The following is a 22,679-nucleotide window of genomic DNA, read 5'->3' as shown; positions in this document are numbered from 1 at the left end:
CGGGACTGGAGACCTGCTCTGCCTGCATGCTGGCCAGAGCTCACAGGCTGTTACTCTCAGGCTGGGTCTTCCCTGATCCGCTGCATCCTCCCACAGGACAGGCCGCAGAGCCAACAAGGCACAGAAAGCAAAGCCAGTCGGTGCGGCCGGGTGAGGTGGCAGATGACTCCCTCCTCCACAGCCACATCTAACCTCTCCAGGCTATCACAAGAGGCTCCTTCATCGATCTGGCATAATTAGCTCTTTTACTAAGTCATCACAATTTTTAGCGTACAGTGACAGATCCATTGATGGATGATTTTATTCCACAGCGTTCCTAGGTATGAAGTGTAATTAACTATCATTAATTAAAGGAACACTGTTTCTCTTTAAAGATGTAAATTAGACAGACTCCAGGCTGCCCCTTCTTTGCCATCATGAGGCCTGAAGGCTGAGGCTGGCGGGGGCTGTAATAAGCCAGGCCTGAGCGCTCTCCACACTGGCTCTGAGACTCCCCTCCTCCTCCTTTTCAGTTTGGTTTCCTATCTGTCCATTTCACAGGGAAGCAGAACTTTTTGGTAAAGACTGGGATGAATAACTGAATGGAAAGCCTCTTCTGATTTTTCTCAGTTACCTGTAACTGGTGCTCTCCCTCCCCATCGATGGGTTGGCCTTCTCTTTGGCTTTGTGCTCTTCTTCCCGTAGGCAGCCCCCAGATACCTGCTACTCCCCAGGAGCTGGGAGCCGGGGCTCTGCAAGAAATCTGCCTCTGGGGCTGGGGCAGGATCCGGGCCTCTCCCCATGATGGGCAGACTGCCTGTGCTTTTGATTTGCTCATACCAGTGCTTCTCTTCACTGGGGTGGAAAATTGAGAGGTAACCATATAACTGAGGAATATTTCCCTGTTACCCTTTGCTTAGACACAACTTGGCTAAGCTTTCATGAGAAGAAAAATTCCCCCGTCAGGCACGGGCACTTTTAAGGTTCCCCATTCCCTTTGGAATTTAGGCTTCTCATGCCATTATTCTGGGTTCCCTCCTCAGTCCCCCAGATTCCTTAGACATGAGGCAGGAACAAAGCCAGAGAGTAAACACTGTTTCCCATGGTGACAGGGACAGGCAGTGAGGGCAGACAGCTGCTGGCTGCCAGTACCCGACACTCACCATGGTTTATCCCTTGATCCTTTTGCAGAAAAGACTGTGTGCTGTCTGCTGCTGGAGGTAAGTAGATTGTCTTTGGGCGTTTTGAATGGCTTTGAGGTGCTGCTGGCAGAGTTATGGCCGCTGAGACAGGCTTTCGTTTTCACCTGCGCTAGTGATGTCCTGGGGTTGGAGGCTGGAGACGCTGGAGAGGAAGAAGGTCTACACATTGAACCGTGTCTTCTCTCTACAGGGGGAGAAAGGACAGAACTCAGCACAGCATCTCCCATGCTGGTCTCCCGTGCTCGCACACACTCCTGTGGAGCTTTCCTGGTGGGATCCGCAGCCCCTAAGCTTAGTTCTGACGACAGCTCACCCTGACGTTGGCTCCTACCCCACCCACTATCAAGGAGTACATTCTGGAATTCTGTATTAAATGGCATGTGCTAAGCGGACCCCGAGGTTCTCTTGGGAGCCATTACCATCCTCCTGTCAAACACTTCCATAGGAGTAGCAGTGTGATGGCTGTATTACCCGACACAGGGGGACAATCAATAGCCTATGTGATCCCCAGACAGCCTTCTTAGAGGTCACAGGTCGCCCAGGGCAGTAGGTAGGGAAAGACTTTCAGAAAAAATGGGAGATTCTCCAACCTGACCTCTGTAGGACATGAAAGTCACAGAGCCCTGCAGGACTGAATGAAAGGTCTTTGAGAGCCAGAAAGCGGCCCAGCATCTGTCCCTTCCTGGGACGCATGGACAGTCTGTTGACATACCCTAGTGGTGGCCTCTTTAGGGTCAACTGAAGTTCAAGGACACAAATCGCTGGAGAATGTTAACACTTGAGGCAGAATCTACAGATGTGGACTGCTGCCTGAGGTTCTGTAGGAAATAGGAGAGTTCCGGGCAGAGATGCCCCAGTTATTCATGCTCTGCCAGCCCTGCCAACCCAACTCAGTAGGCAGGATGAAGACACTGACCTGGACAGCAGGTGTAGGAAATCAAGTTCTAGTGTGCACCCACTATGGTGGTCCTTAGCTGTTTTAGGGTTACAGATTTGAGAAAGTTAAGGACCTCAGAAAAATGCACACTTACACATAAGAATCCCAAACTCTAAAATGACAATGGTCCTGAAACTCTAAGTCCTCTCTGACTCTCTTGTGCCCCATATAAAATTAGTGCTCCATGAATATGTGGGGGTTTTGTTTGTTTGTTTTGGATACTGGGGATTGAACCCAGGGGTGCTTTACCACTAGCTATACCCCCATCTCTTTTCATTTTTTTATTTTGAGATGAGTCTTGCTAAGTTGCTCAGGGCCTCACTGAGTTGCTGAGGCTGGCCTCTAATTTGGGATCCTTCTTCCTCAGCCTCCAGTCATTGAGATTAGAGGAGTGTGTACACCAGTATGCCTGGCTCAATGAGTATGTGTTGATTGAAGAAATGAAATTATAATGGATGTTCTGATGGGAAGAACCAGAGATGACAAATCTGTAAATCTGGATTGAATGTGATAAGGAGAAAGGTGAGAAGCAAAGATTGAGGATCACATTCTCCCTCCAGCCCAGAGCTCCTCAGGCTTTTCACCTTGGCAAGATATTTCTAGTTGCTCTTCCAGACACCTAACCTGGGGGACAAAACCTAACCACTGTGGTCTGTAGGGGAGGGGAGTTGGAGTTTCTCTGTGCTCTTTCTTACCAATTGGCTGCCAGGCTTTCTCAAAGCACAGATTGATTCTAATCTTCTGATGAAATTGTAATTGGCAGTTGTGGAGGTAGCTTTTCGAAGATCATCTAATGGTTTGATATTTGTGCCTGGTTAGTGTTCACACAATGTCTACATAGAATAACTGTATGGGTAAATTTTTCTCTACTGATATTAGTAGACTTTGCATGCATGTTTAATTCCCAGAAGTCATCCCAATGAAGGTCCTAAGGCCTCTATTTTGATGCTGTAGAGATCAAGGCCCCAGCTCCAGTCACCCATAGAGTAGCCTTATGGCCTTGAGTTCACCATGCAAGCTTTCTTGGTTTCTTTCTTGGTTTCCATAGCTCAATTATAAACAAAGTGGGTCCCTCAGTGGCTTCTAAGGTCTCTTTCCATTCTATTACCATAAATATAAGACATGCTATACCTACTCCTTCTCTGCTCATCCTCATAACTCCTGGATGTTGTAGCAACAGCACAAGTATGGAGATATTTTACTTGGGCAGTATCTTTCTTGGGAGAATTCATCCTTTGTAAAATTAGTAGCCTTTACAACCCCTTGTAAGACAGGCAGGAAGCAGCCCCCTGCATCTCCACCCTCCTCACAGTTTATTGTCCAAAGGAGACCCAGAGAGGCCAGATGATCGCCAAGGTCGGGGCCAATGGCTACTTGAGGAATGGGACCTTGGGCATAGGCCCAGCTGCCTCTCAGGAAGTCAGGAAATGTTGGTGTACTACGAACAATATTTGAAGCCAGGAAATTAGGAAATGAGGAACTTAAAATCACTAAAGGTTAGAACTGGGTCTTAAAAGTCCACTAGTCTAATCTCCTTCCCCATAGAGGAGACTGTTATTAGTTGCCAGCCCCCAGGGCAAAGCTGGCTGGTGGCAATGCTGGGATTAGAATCAGGTCTCCTTACTTTTAAATACTTAAGTACTTTTTGCCCTTCAGAAATTTCATGTTAAGCTTTTTTTTTTTTATTAATGGTAGAGGTTTCGATTCCAAAATAAAACTTTGATTTTTACCTTACTGCTGAAGATGATTCTATAGTCTTCATTCACTGACTTGCTAGCACTTGCTCAAAGTGTGGGGGGGTAGGGGTATACAAAAATATTACTCAGTAGCCTGAATAACAAAGATAAACTTTAGTTTGCTAAACTAAGGGTTAAAAAGTATACAAGTAAAGCTGGGTGCAGTGGCACACACCTGTATCCCAGCACTTGGGAGGCTGAGGTTGGAAGATCATTTGAGCTTAGGAGTTTGAGACCTTCTTGGAGAACACAGTGAGACCCTGTTTGGAAAAAAAAATGCACGTATGCACAAACATAAACAAACTAAACTACAGAAAGAGTCCCATTAAGGACAAAATGAGTGGTCTAAAACCACTTTCCCAGAGAATTCTGGTTTGTGGTCCTGGTTGACATCTTCCACTGCTAAACTCATAGAAAAAAATTAAATCAATGATGAACCTTCATTTTTGGTTTCATATTTTAACCTCATAAAACATTAAATTTCCAATGGAAAGAACAAGTTGCATATGAGAGAATAATCACTGAAGCCTGAAGACAGTCCTTTGCCCTTAATGTAAGTTTTTTGATTGCATAATGTGCCATTTCATATTGCAGTACATAGTATTGTATTTCCTACTTGTGAAACTGCTCCTTGTTTAGAATGAATTAAATCTATCTATTTTAAGAAATCCCACAAAGAGGTCGGTATTTCTGTCCCCAGAATGGCGGGAACAAGTTTGCCTCCTACTGATGCAGGTGAGAAAAGCTACGTAAGGATTGAAAATGGTGGAACCCACAAGGTCAGAATGTTGGGACTTCATCCAGGTGATGAGCTGCAACTCAGCTTTTTAAAAAATCCAGTACTTTGAACCCAGGGCCTCCTGCATGCTACACAAGAACTCTACCACTTCGCTACATCCCCAGCCAGTTTTAAAAAATCTTATTTTGAGACAAGGTCTTGCCAAATGTCTGAGGCTGGTCTCAAACTTGCAATCCTCCCATCTCGGCCTCCTGAGTTGTTGGGATTATAAGTGTGCACCACCATGCCCAGTGCAGCTCAGCTTTTGAAAATGGGTAGAACTGAATGGAGTGCGGTGGCACATGCCTGTAATCCCAGTAGCTCAGGAGGCTGAGGCAGGAGCATCATGAGTTCAAAGCCAGCCTCAGCAAAAGCAAGGAGCTAAGCAACTCTGTGAAGACCTGCCTGTAAATGACTTAAGCACAGTTTTGTTTTTGGTAGAGAGGTGGATGGGCAACCAATGGGAGAAAGTGGGGTCTTTATTTCTTGTAAAAGGGTATTGCTATGCAGGTGGAATTTCTCTGGGTAAAGATTTGCAGGTTTATATTACAATCATTCTGATACAGGTCCTCACCATGTTGGGCTTAATCATTTCTTTCTGTTTTGGTCAAGAGAATGCCTTAGGGAGAACCCTATGATTTTTCTAATTCCTCTTGCTCTGCCCAGGAAGCATTTATAGGACATTATTTTCCTCACTTACTGTAAAACTATTGTATAGACTTAAGTAATTTTAGAGAAAGAAAGTACTTCCCTCTAAAATTTCTCAATCTTTGTTAATGTCCATGGTTGTACTAACAAAACTGTAATCAATTGATATTTTGGACTATTCTTTGTCAACTAAAATTATTCTATTTACACATCTAATTCCCACATGCTTGCCATTTTAAATAGGTAATAGTCATTAACATGCTGTAGATTATTGAGCTACTCTCTTACTGTCTGGCACTTAAACACTAATTTATTTATAAAGTGATTTAGGATTATTTCCTTGAGGTAAGGTATAGCTCCCAATGTGAGAGCTGGAAATAGCTCATAGCTCTTGCTACACATTTCATTCCAGACCATGAGATACAAAAACCAAACCAAGAAATTGTGTTATATTGAATATAAGCACCACTCACCTACTGAAGAGAAAACAAAATCACTTTTGGAACACCTGTGCAGTCTTAAGTGTCCAATATATCAATTAACAACCTTGGTGAATGATCTTGGACCGGCAAGCTCTAGTCCCACCCCTTCTTTCCGTTCGCTAATAGTAATAATAATTTACTGAAAGTGTTTTCCATGTGCTAGGCACTCTATCCCACACTTGATTCACTTGCTAGCACTTAAGCCTTACAACTCCTTAAAAGAGGTTCTTTGACTATGTCTACTCTACAGACCAAACTAAGGCTCAGAGATACAATGAGTTGCCCAGAGATACAATGAGTTGCACAGAGCTGGAAAACATCAGATCTGGGGATGTCTTCAGAGCCTGTGTCTTAGCTCTGAGCTCTGCTACTTTGAAATTTTGGAAGATGGTGCTGTAGACAGGGAGGGCCTGGAAGGGCCACCAGGGAACCCCTCCCTCCCCACTGCCTGAGGGCATTCCAGCAGGGCACCACTCTAGCAGGGAGAGGGAAGAAATACCTTTCAGATATTTAAGCAGTTTCTAGGTGCCAGTCTGTAGCCTCATGCCACTATCTGAGACCTGAATCCCAGAGCTGGGGGTCCCAGGACCAAAGAAACGAAAAACCAAATCCTTTTTTTTGACATTTTCACCACAGGAAGCCCAGGCTTCCCCAGATACTCCTGAAAGATCCAGGGGACCACTCAAGGGCCCAGTCCTGGAAACCAACTGAGCAGGGGGGGCTTGCAGACATGACCCTCAGCTTTCTAAAAATCTGTTAGGTGTGGGAGCCCTGCTGTGTTCACAGTTCTCTCCTCTTCCTCTCTGAAGATAAAATCCATCAGAATCCTGGGCACTTCCACTTCCCCCAGGTGCCCTGCTCAGATATTTTCATACCCTCAGCATCAATCTCCTGTATTCAGTCCGCAGCAGAAATGCCTCATGAATAGTTGAGGGGGCCACAGGCACCTGTGTGGCTCCCTGTACCATTTTTAGAAAGAATTTGTTGGGAATTTTCCAATATGGTTTTTAAGAGACCCATCCCCTCCTAATAGACTTTGGGCACCACCATCACCTTCGCCTGCCATGGCTGTGAAAGCAAACCTGAGGTAAGGCCAGCAGCTGGCTTACTCAGTTGACAGTGCCAAGTCTCCTTGCACCCCCACCCAGGGCAAGTGCTTGGCGAGTCATGAGCCAAGTTCCACTTCATCAGTGGATGCTCTCTGCTTTAGTAACTGCAGTCAGGATGCTTCCCCTAAAGGACAACCTTGAATCCCAAGGGCCCTTCTTCCAAAAGGAAACTGGAATTGGAGGGGAGAGAGGGAGCCATGTTAGCTGTACCTTACAACTGCCTTGCAAGGCAGGCAAGGCAGACGTTCCCTCGGTTGGCAGCTGTGGAAACAGACAGACTGCTTTCGAGAGACTTGCCAACGTCTCAAGGCTGCACAGTGGAGAGTTGGGGCTTGACGAATCTGGGCCAATGGTCCCACTTGCTACAATCCTAGTTAGGCACTAAATATAGCCCCGTGGTAGCTGCAGGGGGATATGGAATGGGCTTGCCTCAGCAGATGGGGAGAAGATGACACAGGAAAACCAAGGAACGGAGGCAGGCAGTGAGTGGCAGGCAGAACCAAGCACTTCCTGTGCCAGGGATTCCTGTGAGGGATTTCTGCTCCCTCTTCCTTAAAAGATCTCAGGACCTGAATAGCCGGGGAGGTGTTCCTCAAAGAACGGGTACCTGGTTGGGTGCTGTGGCCCATGCCTGTAATCCCGACAGCTCAGGAGGCTGACACAGGAGGATCACATGTTTGAGGCCAGCCTGGACAACTTAGTGAGACTTTGTCTCAAAATAAAAAATAAAAAGGGCTGGGGATGTAGTTCAGTGGTAGAGGGCCTCTGGGTTCAAGCCACAGTCTCACAAAACTAACAACCAGAGGGTGTCACCAAGGGACTTATACTAGGTCTTCTTTACCCTGGGGCAACATGAGCTATTTAGGGTACTAAGTTATTTGACAAAAACCAGTGAGTGGAGAGTGGCCCACACTGCTCATGCCAGCTCGGTTCCCCAACCTCCCGTGTCCCAGGTTGGTTTCTTGGTCATCTGATCACCCCCATCCCCAGGTTCTTGAATGCCTGCCATGTGTCAGGCTCTGTGAAAATTCCTTTCCACCCACCAGCTCACATAATCTACCCAACAACTGCACAAGGTGATCTGATCCTGCCAGCCTCCTTGTTACAGACAGGGCAACTGAAGCTTAGCAAGATTATGAAACAAGACCAAGGTTAACAGCCATCAGCATCTGGGAGGAAAGCCCAGGATTCCCCGGCTCCAAGGTTAATGCCTTTTCCTTCATGCCCCTGTGCCTAGAATGTTCCCTTCTCTCCACAGTTTAGAAAGTCAACTCCTCCAGACGGGTCTGCAAAAAGAATTTTCCATTTCAAAACTGCTCTTGGATATATCTGTGCAGTCTGATCAAACTATAAGATCCTCTTTATCTCTCCGCTCCTGGGGAGCATTTCTCCTCCTACTTGCTCTTCTATTTGTCATTGATACCAAGGTGCAAAATTTTGACACTGGTCCCTGTTGGGTAGGATCTGGGGAGTCCCAGGGATTTTCCAGTGCCTGAAGTATTTCTCTCAGCCGCCAAGGGTGCCTTCAGCAGATGCCAAGCCTGGCTAGAAGGAAACCCCACAAGAAACAAGCCCATGTACACATTGCCTGGGTACTTTTAAGGGATTACATTTTTCTGGAGAGTACCCTGGTGATAATAACAGGAGCTAAAAGGCATTTGCAGCCTTTGATCTGGTAATCTGGTAATGTTAGTTTGAAAAGTAGACCTAAAGGAAATATCATAAAAGAAAAAAATTCAAAGATATTTTCAGTAGCACTGTTTATAGTAATAAAAAATACTACAAATGACTTGAATGATCTATAATACGACAACTGAAAATGACAGGTATGAGGGTTATCTCAACCTAAGGAAATATTAAGCCAAACAACACACCCAATCCACAAGAAAATGAAAAATACCACAAATACTATGTAACCACTAATTACTTATTTAAAAATTAACATGAGTATGAGGATGAGGCAAAAAAGGAAGTATGGGATGGATTACTTAATAATAGACTTTGCTTTTGTTAAAGCCATTTAGGTCCACACACGGAAAAAAGATGAAAAACAGACAAACACCACCAACAGCAGAAGCCAAGGAGAGAAAACAGGTACCAATAGAAAGGTTGGAAGAAGAGAAAAACATGAAAGTCAAACCTCATTCACTCATTCTAAAAAAAGTATTTCCTTGGCACCTATCATGTGCCAGGTCCTGGGATATGAGCAGTGGGTTGTCACAGCTGTAATAAGATAGACATTGTCGGGGCTGGGGATGTAGCTCAAGCGGTAGCGCGCTCGCCTGGCATGCGTGCGGCCCGGGTTCGATCCTCAGCACCACATACAAAGATGTTGTGTCCGCCGAAAACTAAAAAAAAATAAATATTAAAAAAAAAAAAATTTAAGAAAAAAAAAAAAAAAAAGGAAAAAAAAAAAAAAAAAAAAAAGATAGACATTGTCATTGCTAGACCTTGAAACCAAAGGGTTCCCTCGGGGTCAGGACGGTACCCTAGGTCCTAGGCTGGCCATCACATTCATCACCCGGAGTGACTGGAGCAGAGACTTGCCCCTCAGAAGACAGTTGCTGCTTAAAGGACCCAAGAGGGTACACAACCCTCTCTGGTCTGAGGTCTCCGCCTGCAGCCAGAGCTGTGATTCTCTCCTAACATTGTCTCAGCTGTTCTCCTGTGTTTGGGCCCATTGGGGTATGGGGGGTTGGCAAGGCGCTCCACCTGCAGATCAACCCTTCCCGTCGTCAGGGTAACCTCTCTCCACAATCCTTCAAACACGTATGATGCATGGGTCACATGAGTTTACATGGGAGTCACCACAAGCTTCATTGAAAATTGGAGACTTCCAGTTCTCTCATAAATTGTTGGAGTCCACCTTAAGATGGCACAGCTGACATGATCCCTACCCCAGGGCCACTGAAGGAACAGGTGCAGCTGGACACTGGGCAAAATGGAAGGCATAGGCCAGGGTGCCTTTGAGGAGACGACCATGACGTGGCATTCTCGGGGTCTAAAATACCTGCACAGCTAGCTGTCTCTTCCCCGCACTGTCTTGGGGCACTTTACCCAGTGGCCTTTACCCAGGTGCCTCGGGCTACACACAAAAGCTCCATCTCTGGCACAGGCAGGCCTTCTCCATGCCTTGTGGAGAAAACTTCCTGGAACAGGAGGGAGGGAAAGTGCCCAGGCCACATGGACATGTCATGGCCTACCCAGTACAGTAGGGACTCCTTCACTCTTGAGACAGGAGGGCCACTGCTCTCAAATCTGTATTTTTTAAAAAACGGTCCTGAGGTGATGGTCATGTTCCGTCAGCTTTGGGAATCACTGGAAACACGGATGAAACACCAGGACTCAGAAAGATCTGGGCTCAAATCCCAGCTCTGTCACTCATTACCTCTGTGACTTCAGCAAGCAACTTAACCCCCTGAGCCCCAGGTATCTTTACTTACAAAAGGGGAACAACAATAACCACTGGGCATAACCATAGCTCACCAACTGGGCAGGTCGCCTAGGGTGCATTGAGTCCCCCACTCTTAGCACACATCATATGCTGTAACTGCTGGTTTACTCCCCTAGATGTCCTACACCTGGACACACCTTGAGGGCAAAGCTCTGTCGACACTTCTAGCCCTGGCAGTGTAACTCTACTAAGTGCCCCCCCCCCCCATATTCATTGTTAGCTAAATCAATGTTGGAAGGATTGAAGTACGGGGAAGGCAGCTACCACAGTGCCACCTCGGAGTAGGGAACACAAGTTCCCGAAATCATGAAAAGGTGGATAAAGAAAAAAAAAAATCACAGGTAGTAGCTCTCCCAAGGAAGCAGACTGCAGCCTTCTCTTTGCCCCTGAGTTTAAAATTTTCCATTTACAAGAATCCCGTGAGGCACAGTGCTGAGGAACATAGGCTGAGGAGGAGAGGCCATCACCACCTTATTTCTGTCTGGACCAACTTTCAATTTGGTCAGCACAGGGTCCAGGTCACCTACAATAGAAGGTACAAAGTCCTGCTCATTGCTAAACTCACGGCGCTCACCCCACAGGCTGCTGTGGTCCTGCAGCAGCCACTAACGGAACCATTTCTGTTCTCCTTGGAGTGGCAGTTGGCAGTGGCAAACAGGAAGTTGTCTTGAAGTAGGGTGTGGTTGTGCCCTGTCAACATATGTGTGCAGAGACACACACGCCCCCCACGTCCCCCTTCTTTAGAAGCAAAAGTTCTGAATTGTTTTGGTGAAAACCAAACTTTTTACATGATTTAAGTTCAACTATCACTGCTATACAAACAAACAAACAAAAAAATAGATACAGGAGAAAGGGGCCTAAAACATAACAAAGATCTGTCTTTTTACTGTCAGTCACTCCCTGTGGCATTCAGTGAAGAGCTGTGATGTGCATGCATGTGTGTGTGTGTGTGACTTTTCCCCTTTATTTCTCCATGGGCACACAGGAAATAAAACTCTAGTTAGAAACCAGGCCAGATGCACTGCCAATCATCCTAGTGAGCCAGTCAGTACGCCAATAGGCCAGCCACCACGGTTTATTCAGGACCCACTGTGTGCACACACTGGACCCAAAATCATCCATGAATAGCAAAGAAGGAAAAACACAGGTCACTAGTTACAAGCCGCTTATATAATTTGAGTGGAAAGGACCTGAAACATTTCTTTAACACAAATTGCATATAAAATGGCAAAGAAAAGCGACCGCTGAGTATATAAAAGGCAAAAAGTATCATTTGAGCTGCACATAAATGCTGAGAGGTGGGGGAGACGAGTTGGTAGGGCTCACTGTAGCTGGCTTCCCTGTCCTGAAAGATGTGCTATAAAATTTTCAACTCCAGTCCTTTCCAGACCCGAGGCTTGTGCCTCCAGAAGGGCTGTCCCAAACAGTAGGGTCCCCGGCCCCACCTCCTACTCCCAACCTCTTTCTGAGGCGGCTGCTCTCCCCACTGCATGCCTCAACCCTGTCTCCACTCCAGCTCCTGCCACAGAGTAAAGAGCACTATGCTGAACCCAGCTCGTTATATGCATCTTGGGCTACCAGCACGCTCAGCCTGCCGAGCTCTCTCTTCTGTGACCTGTGCCCAGCCCCATGCCGTCCTGGGTGGCGATCATGCCCTGAGCTCACACTTACACATCCCGGGGAAGCAGCCTTGGATAAGGAGGCTGAGCCAGTGCCACGCTGGGCAGCGCTACTCGTGCTAGTAGACATTTCCTGGCTCCCGGCTGTGGGCCCTGGCCAGTCAGAATGCATCACTTCCCCTTTTAGAGAGCACGCCCATTCGAGATTAGGGAAAGGCAGAAAGAAAAGCCTGGAACAGTCAGAATTGTATCCTGAACTTGGCAGATGAACTTGGGTTTTCCTGAACCACACACACGAAGTGCGGCGGAGACAGTGAGCTCCTTAGATGCTCATGAGAGCTGGCACTATGCATGGAGGGCCAGGGCCTTTCAGCAGCCCCCAGAATGGTGGCCACACTTGACCTGCACGGGACCCAGTTCTTGGAGCTGCTGTCCACCTGGGCCTGGGTCCCCAGTGGCCTGTGGAGGCCTTTGGCCCTTCCATGCTCGCTCCTCTTGGTGCCTGTTCATGCTGAAGGGCAGCATCCATTTCAACACGTTAGCACTGTGCTCTGGAGAAAATAGAGAGGTTACCTAGGGCCTGGAAAGAACTTCTGTGGGATATTTTCACTATTAATTTAAGCAGGGAGTTTTCATTCATTCTGGTTATTTAGAAAATTTATTTCCTGATCCTGGCAAAAGACAGTAGCAGCCTTGTGGGGGGACTGGGCTCCTATAAAAACAATGGTTCATCAAAGATCACGCTACATGGTGATTTCCTTTATATGAAATATCCAGAATGGGTAAATCATGGAGACAGAAAGCAGATTAGTGGTTGTCAGGAGCTGGCTGAGGAAAGAAACAATAATAACACCACCACCACCACCAACAACAACAAAAACTGCCCAAATAGCAGGGAGTAACTGCTTAATGGGTATAAGTTCTCTTTTGGGGTGATGGTTGCCCAGCAATGCAAATGTACTCAATTCCAATCAATTGCACATTTTATTATTAATTTTGGTGCGAGGAATTGAACCTAGCGTCTCAGGCATGCAAAGTGCACACTATGTCATTGAGCTATATCTTCAGCCTTGAACACTTTAAAATAGATAATTTTCTGTTATGTGAATTTCATCTTAAATAAAAAAGAAAAGAAAACAACAATGGTCAGGTGTGTTTTGGGCCTCTTCATCTTCTACTAGACCTTTCCGGTGCTTCATCCACTAGTTTGTAAAGCCTGGATGTTACCTGGTAAACCTGAGTCCATCTAAAAGCAAAACCTGTGAGACAAAGGGCTTCTGAGACCCTCAGGATGAGTCTCCTGAAGAAATCTCAGACTATGGGAAGATGGGATCCTCTCAAATGATGCCCCACAAGCTAGGCAGTGCCTCCTGCCTTGTGAGGCAGGCCCTGTGGGACTGTCCTCTCAGCAGCAGGACAACGTAACCAAAGCCACAGATGGTGAGTCTCCCACAGGAGAATTATGACTTTGGACCTCTGGGTTCTTGGCTTCGTTTTCCACTGTTTTAGAGAGAGCTTCTTCCCAGAATTAGGGAGAATTAATCAATTTCTGACTGAGAGGGAGCTGTGCTGGTCAGTGTCCACCATCCCATTTCCTGGAACCAAGTCAGTGTGGGTGAGGGGGTGTGAGCCCCGCTGGAAGAAGTGCCCAGCACTGCTTTCTCAGTCATTTACAGCTTTGACTGGAGATAGTCTGCTCCTGTGGGTTAGGCTGTGAGCCTGTCCTCCAGGCCCTAGGCCAGCCAGGGCTACTGGGCACATTTTCCCAACCCAGGGGACTGTCAAGTAGAAGCCTGGTGGATGTTGCAATGCTTAAAAGAAACACAGATGAAAGGGCAGGCCTTCGGTCCTGGAAGCTTGTCTTTCCAGAGCCAAACATGAACAGCTTTCCTAGTACCTCTACTGAAAGTTCCAGGAGGACCTGGAGGACAGAGGTGGGCATATTTCCCTTGGGCCAGCTCTGCCAGAGCTCTCTGGCCTGCCTTTCTTGGCCCTGTTCTCTCTCCGTACCTCAGGTGCCCAAGGAGTAAGTAGATGGCTTAGGTTCTCAGCAAACAGGTGGTTTAAGATAATAAGATGCATACACTATTCTGGCTTCTGAGGAGCAGCAAATTTAGAAGCATAACTCAAATACAAAAACAGGCAAGGGCAACCCAATTAAAAATGCACAAAGGACTTGAATAGAAATTTCTCCAAAGAAGATATAAAAATGGGCAATAAGAGCATATGAATAGATGTTCCATTTCACTAGTTATTAGGGAAAAGCAGATCAAACCACAAAGAGGTACTACCTCATGCACACTAGAACAGTACACATCCATAATCCCAGCAACTTGGGAGACAGAGGCAACAGGATCATAAGTTCTAGGCTGGCCTCAGCAACTCAGTGAGACCCTATCTAAAAAAAAAAAAAAAAGGGATTGTGGACATGTGGATGTAGCTCTGTGGTAAAATGCCCCTGAGTTCAATCTCTAGTAATTAAAAAAAAAAAGAAAAGAACAAGAGCTGATGATGAGGATGTGGAGAAACTGGAGTGCTTATGTACTCTTCTTTGAATGAAAAAATGGCATGGCCACTATGAAAAATGGTATGGTCATTCCTCAAAAAATTTAAAAAAATCTTTTAGAATTACCACATGATCTGCCAATTCCACTTCTGGGTCTATACCGAAAAGAATTGAAAGCAGTGTCTTAAACAGATATTTGTGAACCCATGATGATAGCAGCATTATTCACAATAGCCAAAAGATAGAAGCAACCCAAGGATCTATCAATGGATGCGTGGATAAACAAAATATGGTGTGTATGTATGTGTGTATGTATGTTATTCAGCCTTAAAAAGGAAGGAATTCCTGATACATGCTACAACATGGATGAACCTTGAGGAAGTTTTGCTAAGTGAAATAAGCCAGTCACAAAAGGACAAACGCTGCATTATTCCACTGATATGAGGTACCTAGAGTAATCAAATTCATAAATGGAAAATAGAATGGTGGTTCTAGGAGTTGGAGGAAGGAGGAGTGAAGAGTTATTTTTAAATAGAAACAGTTTTTCAGTTTTGCAGGCTGCAGAATTGGGAGACTTGTAGCAATAGTGGCATAACAATGTGAATGGTTAAGATGAGCTGGGCATGGTGGCACATGCCTGCAATCCCAGCTAACTGGGAGGCTGAGGCAGAAGGACAGCATATTCATAGCCAGCCTGGGCAACTTTGTGAGACCTTGTTTCAAAATAAAAAATAAGGGCTGGCAGGGTTGTGGCTCTGTGATGGAGCACTCACCTTGCATGTGTGAGAAACTGGGTCTGATCCTCAGCAACCCATAAAAATAAATATATAGAATAAAGGTATTGTGTCCATCTACAATTAAAGAAAATAAAAACAAACAAACAAATAAATAAAGAGGGTTGGTGATGTAGCTCAGTGGCAGAACAACCCTGGGCTTAATCCCCAGTACTACACACACACACACAAAAGATGTAAATATCCAAATCCCCATCAATGGACCAAACAAAACTGTGGCTTATATATACAAAGATGTATTATTTAGTCACAAAGAAGAATGAAGCATGACATGTGCTACAACACAGATGTATCTCAAAGATATTAAACGAAAGAAGCCAGACACAAAAGGTCATATACATTGTGTGATTCCAACCATTTGCAATGTCCAGAACAGGCAATTCACAGAGACAGAAAGCAAATTGACAAGTTACTAGGAGTGGTGGGTGGTGGGAAAGAGGAATAATCGCTTAATGTATATCTAGTCTGATTTCTGGCTATAACAGTAGGAGAATGATGTCCTGAATGACATGCAGGAGCTGGCAGACCCCATGTGTAATGTCCTTGCTTCTGAGTTCCAGTTTGGTTGAACTGTAGAAGCCAGAGAAAACCCAGATCAGGAGAGGCCTGCAGGGCCAGAACAATCTATACACAGAATAATCACTTTTAAGATAACTGGGAATTACCTCCAAACTCTGCTTGGAACCATATAAGGAGTGATTTTTAAGTTGAGATGATTTTTAAGTTAAGGTAATTAAGACAACCGGCAGGAGATAGTAAACAGGCACTATAAGACAGTAACCCTCATGCACTGCTAATCTGGGTCCGTGAAGAACTGTTAATTTGTCTTAAATAATATGACACACACACAGAGACACACGCACTTACACTTACTGATAGCTCCCGGATTGTGTTCTCCCTATGTTTCTGTGTTAGGATCTTCTTTCATTATATATTGATAGTGATAATAGATGGTAGTTGGACTGTACTACTGTTTTGTTTTTAATGTATTTACTTGATAAAATAAATCAATGTGAATCCTAATAACTCACACACACAGACCATAGGCAGGTGCAACTAGCTATTTACAAATGAGACCCTGAGGTACAGCTGCCCTCCACCAGGCCTGTCATCCCGGATACAGCCACCACTTCATCAAAGGGATCAACACTTCTTAGACCCTGAGGTTGAGACTAACAGATTCTCCACAGGCAAGAAATCGCCCTGCTGGCCCTCTTCAGGGGGCCTGACATTGTCTCTCCACTATCCTGCAGGAGTGTAGGTTTGTCTTTCTGCAGGCTTGGCTCCGTGGCGCTCTCCACGGCAACAGCACCTGACAGTGTGGGGTAGACAGCACTGACGGACTGTTGGACAGCTCTCCCCTACGCAGAGCTTCTAGGTGTCTAGGTGATGACTACATGTTAATCTCACTCCAGCCCTGTGGGGTCTCCAGAAATGGTCTAATCCCCTTCCACAGGACATTTTGCTAAGTCTGAGTTCCCCAAAGTCTCTTTCCTGTCTAAACACCCCAGCTGCCTTTTAAAGCCATAAAACATGGGTTTCCACTCCCCTGCTGACCTGGATTTTTTCTGGAATTCAGAAGGGAGGATCTTACCTGTGGGGTCTTCCCAGCTTCTGCCTGTCCATTCAGGACATTATTCTCCTATTAAGGCAGCCAGAAATAAGTCTATATGCTTTATTTCTTACAGCTGTCTCACGCTTAAATCTTACTTCACCCATTTTGCTGCCAATCCACAGGTATCCTTTTTTTGGGGGGAGGGTGCGAGGGATTGAACTCAGGGGTACTCGACCACTGAGCCACATCCTCAGCCCTATTGTTTTGTATTTTATTTAGAGACAGGGTCTCTCTGAGTTGTTTGGCCAGGTATCCTTTAAAAATACCTTCTCGCTGGATTCAGTCTACTGCTCCAGCCTGTTGGGATCTTTTTGGTTCCCGATCCACTAACATATCTATTCTCTCTCCCAAATCTACCACCTGGAGACTTGATAGGCCCGCCATCAATGCCATTCTTCTTCCAAATCCTTGTTTACCATGTGGAAGAGGCCAGGCCCAAGGATGCAACTTGATCCATGCCCCAGGGTGAGAGTGACCTGTGAACAGGTGTGCTTGACCTCACCTCAAGCCTCCTGCCACTCAGGGTAGGTGTGCCATTGGCCTACACTTCTTCATCTTCCTGGTAAGGATCTCCGAGTAACCTTGATACAGGAAGCTAAGGATCCCCCTCCTCTTATTGGTGGTGGTGAAGACTAAACACAAGACATGCCCAGCAGGGAATTATACACAGCGAGAGATCAGACACTGCTTTTGCCACTGACAAGAAAGATGACAATATGGACAATAAAACTGGTTTCCCTGTTCTCCAAATACCCTCCTTATTGGCAGCTCGATCAGGCAGCTGAAATCGATAGAGGGAACACTGGCATCCAAGACCTAAAACCTGAATCCTAGTTCCCTCCAGAATTTCCATGCTCTGAGGGTAAGAGAACCTGCCTTTCCAGGGTACAGGGAGGAGTCAGAGAGATTAGATGTAAGATCAGAGGCTTAAAGCTGTGTCAGGCTGTGTAACCATAACACTGTTCTTTGATATAAATATTAAAAATCCAGTGTGATGATTATTACTAAATAACTTACAAATAACTCAAAGATACCATTTCCATCAGCAGAAACCTACCCAATGAGCCAAAGAGGAACCTACAGATGTCCTCAAGCTGCCAGAGGGAACAGGGCTTCAGCCAGGGGCAGCTGGGCTGCTGCAAGGGATCAGATTCCTCATCTCTCTTGGCAGCAACCTCCTCTCCTCTCAGACCAGAGCTGAGGCTGGCTTACAAAGAAAGGATGGTGGGTCTTCCTCCCACACTTGCAAAGGGGCTATCTATCCCTGCATATCCCCTGACCAGGATCTGAGTAAGCAGCAGGCGGCTAAGAACGGGGAAGGTTGCATAATCCCTGGGCTTCCCTTGGATGGTGGTCTCTAAGAACACTGGGCTTTGGGTTCTGGCATTCTCAGGGCAGGCCCCCCAGAAACCCTGCTCTCTTCTCAGTTTTAGTGACGAAATGATCTTCACTAAAACAAGACCTTGGAAACATTTTGCAAAGGGCTGTCAGAGGCATTTGCTGGCTCTTAGCAGCAACATCTCAGGGTCAAGGTACCCCATAGCAGGAGAAGAGGGAGAGAGGAACTGGCACGGCCAAACACAGGGCCCTGGGAAAAGAGCAGTGGTTAAAATGGGAGGCAATAACTGGCACAAATAGGTTTGCCTCTCCCAGCCCCCCTAAGGCTGGTTTCCCAACTCCCAGGGGTAATGAATACTGAAGGCAGATTACACACACATATATGTAATTGTTGGCAAGACACTGAGAGGATTATGCCAATAAATCTATTAACATATCAGGGAGTTTGCCCAGAAAGGTGCTGGGAGGGAGAGGCCAGGAAGGGAAGGTAACAATTCTGGCTAGATAATTTTTGGAGGCTGCAGGTCCACAAACTACCCTAACTCAACCTATTTCTTCCATGGTCTTCCTCAAGACAGATAGGCTGCTGCAGTCACCTCGAAATCATCACAGCACAGGTGAAAGGTAACTCAGGCTTTCACAGCCACTGCCAATGTATTTTGGGGATTTTTAAAGCATTTTCTTGTCTTTCTCTCATTGTATCCTGTGACCATGTATCCACAAAGAGATGGCACCTGGCTCTGTACACACGGGGACACAAGAATGAACTCACAGGTGAATCTTCTCCATGGCGGTTAGGCAGTGTTCTGAGGTGGCTACTTAATGGAGCTGAGACAGGACCAGGCTTGGCTGACTGGTGTTACGGGCTGAACTGTCCACTCCCCACCCCAGCTCCATGCCCATCTGAAGTCCTAACTCCTAGTACCTGAGATGAGGTCTTTCAAGAGGTGATGAAGTTAAAATGAGGTCATTAGAATGGGGCCCTAATCCAATATGACTGGTGTCCATTTAAGAGGAAGAAACCCCAAAGACACAAGTATACTGAAATGACCATGTGAGGAGGCCACCAGAGTGTGGCCCTTAGCAAGCCAAGGAGAGGCCGCAGGAGAAACCAATCCTGTTGGTACCTTAATCTCACAGTTTCCGAAACTGTGAGAAAATAAGCTTTGTTTTTTTTAACTATCTGGTCTGTTTTATTTATGATAGCCCTCACAAACTAATACACGTGGCTTACTTGAAATCCATTCATGTTTACCATATCAGGGAAAAAAAAAGTGTGTGTGTGTGTGTGTGTGGTGTGTATTTCAGAGGACAGAGAGCTACTGGCCTCTGACAGGATCATAGCTTAATCCATTGTCTCTTAAGTGTCAGGTGTAGCAGGGCCAAGGTGGGGACAATCTCCTCATCCTCTTAATGACCAGCATATCCTGCCACCCTGGAATCCAGAGGTTGAGGACATAGAGCACATTTAATAGCTGGCCTGAAGCAGCAGTGTGACTCTAGGTCACAGCCTGCAGTAACCAACTTTTTAAAAATCAGCTTAGTTTCTTGTTTGGTCTCTGACTCTTATGGGTCCCAACTAAACTGTGTGCCACTGCTGCGATTCTAGGAAAAGGTAAGACCTGGGGGGTGAGAAGGCGAATGTCCAAGTGAGGTAGCCCCATCACACTCTCATGAATTTGGTGGGCCAACCTCGACTATTTGGCCAGTGCTGCCCATCTCCTGCCTGGATGTCCTGGTTCTCCATGGGACCTTTGGACCCTGCCAGTCCCTGGGTTCCCACTGAAGGTGGGGTGGGCAGAACCACTCCCCTAGGGCCAAGAGAGGAGGTGGACTCTTAAATGCTTATGGCCACTAAGGGGCCAGCCACAGAGCATCAAGCAGCAGGTGTGTCATAGCACTGACTACCAGCAGAAGGAACCCAAGGTGGGGAAGGAAGGTACTGGCAGGCCGATGTCTAGAGGGGCTGGGAGGGACGATGTGCCACAAGAAACAGAGCTCAGAGGCACCTTCACTTTCCCAAGGATGGCAAATTTCAGGGGTATGACCAATTTAAATAAAAAACCCCACAAGAGCCCCGTGGATCCCCTCACGACTCTACATTCACTCTGGCCATAGGTTATTCACACAGCAAGGTGGGAGCCTCCACAATCATGGCTAGCCGAGATGCACTCCAAACAATGCACACCTCAGACCTGAGGACTTCAAAAAGTGGGTGCTAGATCCTCCCTGTTCCAACCTGACAGACTGGTCAAGGAAAGGGGAAGGAACCAGAGTCTCACCTAAGGGGACAGATGGAATCTAATTAGAACCAGGAGTCTCTTTACATCCCATTGTAGCCAGTTTGCCCAGTGCAGATGGGACAGGGAGTAGATGCAGGTCTGATGGATGATATCAGCCCTGAGTTCAGCTCCCCAGCCGGGCTGTGCAAGCCAAGCCCCATCTCCAGCCTTTTCTACTGGGACCAAAGGGCTTGACTTGTCCTCTGCCAGCTCCGTGGGAATGGCGTGAGAAAGCACAGTATACTGTCAACTGTAAAAGACCCAAATGGAGCCAGCCTCATCATTATTCTCTGCAAGGTTAGAGGAGACAAAAGAATTACACTTCTATGTGGAGGAGAAAAAGAAATCCGCTCCTGGCAGCACTCAAGTAGATATAACAACAAGCTTTGGCCTAATGCTCACATTTACTACCTTGGAAATTTCTGTTTCAACTGTCTGTTCTCATATGTGTGTGCTGGGGTGAGGGGGATTTGGATCCGTCTGTGTAGGACCTAAGGACCCAGATCAAAGCTAACTGCCTTCTCAGAAGGCCTGCACATGGCCCAAACCGTGTTGATCGCTTTCTCCTCCTTTTTCGATTTGTTTGGTTTAAAATATTTAACCTGAGGCACAATGAAGTGTTTCATTTACAACGCTCTCCCGGACCATTAGACTGGGACTCCGCGCTCATTATGCTGATGAACGTGCTACTTACCCATGTAAATTCCAGGAGCAGCAGCCTCCAAGACAGCGCGGGAGATGGGAGGTGCTGAAGGTACCCTATCAAGGACTGATTTAATTACACAGCCATTCAGTGGGCAAAGCACAGCAATTTTTAGCCAAACATTCTAGTAAATATTATGGGAAACCCTTTTATAGAGTGCTAATTCTGGCTTGGTGTTTTCATATGTGCCCGGTTTTAGTTCTCATTCAAACAAGCATAGGGGCCCCCAAAGATGCTACCAACAGCCCAGAAAAATCACACAGACAACATTTAAAAAATGTTATCAACATCTCCATATCACGGTCATTCTTGTGCCGACAAACTTTAAAATCCACTAGCTTCCCTGGGGTCATCTTCTTCAGTCCCCTCCCCTCCCCCATGCCCTGAGTCCTGCCAACGGATCTCCAGGATAGGCTTCAGGTCACTGGATGACACTGCTCCTGAAAGTCTGACAAAACAACCACTGCAAACTCATTTTGGATGTTTGAAACAATACCCAATCACTGCACCCACCCTCGCAGAGCGTCCCAGAGGAAATGGCATCATCACTTTCATTTTACTCCTTTCTACCCACCAAAGGAAAATAACATGTCCCGTGACAATTATCAGGGCATCTGATATCTGCAGCTGGAGAGTATGCTCTGGAATGTTATCAAGTGACCTTTCATAGGAACTAATTTTCAAGAGTGAAAAATCACCCCTTGCTGCACACGAGCTCACCGGCGTTTCTCTAAGTGCAGGAACGCATTTCACTTTCCACTGTTGGAACAGAAACCCTCTTGCATCCCCGTTTCTTAAAAAAAAAAAAAAGTCTATAAATAACCCAGGATCAGCAAAATTATGCAAAACATCCTGCTAGAAGAAGAAATGTAAACTAAAACCACTTACAGAGAGACTCAGGCTGCCAGCTTAATCTGATGCTACGACGACTGTAAACATGTTGTACTTTTGGAACCTGAAGAGATCCACATTAGCACGGATGCCATCGCAAAGAAAAGAAAAAATAAAAATAAAAAAAATCGCAACAACAACAAAAGCCCAACAACCAAAACAGAGCAACGTGATTCCGTATTCTGCACAGTGCACGACCCGACGGCTGACCAGCTGCAGTCAATACCAGCTACCCTCACTTGCGCACGCCAACTGTTTTGACTACAGGCACTTGTTAAACACAGAGTTTCAGGTCCTACCAGTTGGACACCAGAAGTTCATAGAACTGACCCAGTGCCAAGAACAACAAGCACAGAAAGCGAAACGGCTGCGTGTTTTTGTTAACTGTTTATGCAAGCCCCAAAGCAACTGGGTAACAATTAAGAATAAAGAAGAACTTAAATAACAAAAGCAAAAGATTATCACCTTAAAGGAAATGTAGATGCTGGCAGATAAAGGACAGACGTCAAGCTACTTTATCGATGGGGTGGGTGGGTGGTTTTTCGGAGAGAACCGGTGTTGGGTGGGGGGTGGGGAGGGCGGGTGTACATGATGACACAGTGGTTA

At 46.1% G+C, this 22,679-nt stretch overlaps 1 protein-coding gene across 19 annotated transcripts in view; it reads right to left on the bottom strand.

Annotated features, from left to right (window-relative positions):
• Atxn7l1 (ataxin 7 like 1) overlaps positions 1-22,679 on the bottom strand; it is a 234,968-nt gene that overhangs the window by 53,513 nt on the left and 158,776 nt on the right. For 14 of the 19 annotated variants that reach the window (XR_007341581.1, XM_048786122.1, XM_048786123.1 and 11 more), the window contains one exon: positions 1,143-1,365. Coding sequence is in view for 18 of the 19 variants with exons in the window: in XM_048786122.1 (XP_048642079.1) it covers positions 1,143-1,365 (223 nt within the window). In the remaining variant the exon portion in view is untranslated. Of the gene's footprint in view, positions 1-1,142; positions 1,366-4,029; positions 4,725-11,996; positions 14,317-22,070; positions 22,463-22,538; positions 22,643-22,679 lie in introns of those variants that run through there. The other 5 variants (XM_048786134.1, XM_048786135.1, XM_015488349.2 and 2 more) reach the window with 5 other exon arrangements.

Source organism: Marmota marmota, unplaced genomic scaffold (assembly GCF_001458135.2).
Source record: "Marmota marmota marmota unplaced genomic scaffold, marMar, whole genome shotgun sequence".
In the NCBI taxonomy this organism is placed as follows: Eukaryota; Metazoa; Chordata; class Mammalia; order Rodentia; family Sciuridae; genus Marmota; species Marmota marmota.
The sequence above is the reverse complement of the archived record's forward strand: the minus strand, read 5'-3'. Positions and strand labels throughout refer to the sequence as shown.